Source organism: Fukomys damarensis, unplaced genomic scaffold (genome assembly GCF_012274545.1).
Source record: "Fukomys damarensis isolate Sample0158 unplaced genomic scaffold, DMR_v1.0_HiC HiC_scaffold_39, whole genome shotgun sequence".
Classification (NCBI taxonomy): domain Eukaryota; kingdom Metazoa; phylum Chordata; class Mammalia; order Rodentia; family Bathyergidae; genus Fukomys; species Fukomys damarensis.
In genome coordinates this window covers 41,011,284-41,012,154 of record NW_022900951.1, presented here as the reverse complement: position 1 = coordinate 41,012,154, position 871 = coordinate 41,011,284, and the positions used below count along the sequence as shown (strand labels likewise).

The following is an 871-nucleotide window of genomic DNA, read 5'->3' as shown; positions in this document are numbered from 1 at the left end:
CGCGTTCGCCCGCCGCCGCCGCCTCCAGGCTCCACACTCCCAGGCTGCGCTGCAGGCCGGGGCAGTGTCCAACACCCTTGTCCTGGTCGCGACCGCCGTCCAGTACTGAGGGGACAAGCAGCAACATCAGTGTGTACAGCACCAGCAGCAGCGCGAACTTACAGTACTCTCGGCGCCGCCGCCGCCAGCCCTTCATCTTTCACGGACCCTCCAGAGCTGGCCGGGCGCCTGTTCTTTCCTTTTGCTCAGAAATCCCGTCCCGACTCCGCTCGTCCTGCCTCTCTGGGCCCTTCCGCGCCGAGAGGAGCGGAGCTGCCCGGTCCTTGGCTCCACTAGGGGAAACTTGGGAAGGCAGTGTTGCTAGTAATGACGGTGCCCCTACCCTTTAGGTTTAGCCTCTAGAGGGCCGCCTATTGGCCGGCTTGGCAGCCGCCCGCCCCGCCTTTAGCAGTGTTTCTCCGCCGCTCCTGTCTATCCTCCCAGTTCGCCCATTGCTCGGCCAGATCTGGGCGGGCCTGCCGCAGGCTGGGAACACCGAGCTAGACCCCACCTTTTCCCATCCCCTCTGTAATGAAGTTAAATCTTCATGAATTGATTTCAGACAAGGAAGGGGCTTGTGTGTACAGAACCTTCCCATAGAACTCCACTGCCCCCTCTATTTTAGGTCTTCTGCCTGGCCCTTTCTGTCCTAGGAAGATAACCACTCGCCGGAGTCTGCATCCAGCGCCCCCGTCAGCCCTAGATAGTGAGTGTTGCTGAGTTATTTTACTAAGAACTCAACTAAGATAAAAAAAAAAAATACCCCGTCAGCCCTAGATAGTGAGTGTTGCTGAGTTATTTTACTAAGAACTCAACTAAGATTAAAAAAAAA

At 56.9% G+C, this 871-nt stretch overlaps 1 protein-coding gene across 1 annotated transcript in view; it reads right to left on the bottom strand.

Moving 5' to 3' along the window:
* The window catches only part of Chst7 (carbohydrate sulfotransferase 7), a gene marked incomplete at its 3' end in the record, with an annotated part of 1,409 nt that extends 603 nt beyond the window's left edge, over positions 1-806 (bottom strand). Inside the window, exon 1 of the mRNA XM_010643520.3 lies at positions 4-806. Within this exon, the coding sequence (XP_010641822.1) occupies positions 4-196 (193 nt within the window). The remainder of the gene's footprint in view (positions 1-3) is intronic.
* Between the last annotated feature and the right edge of the window lie 65 nt (positions 807-871).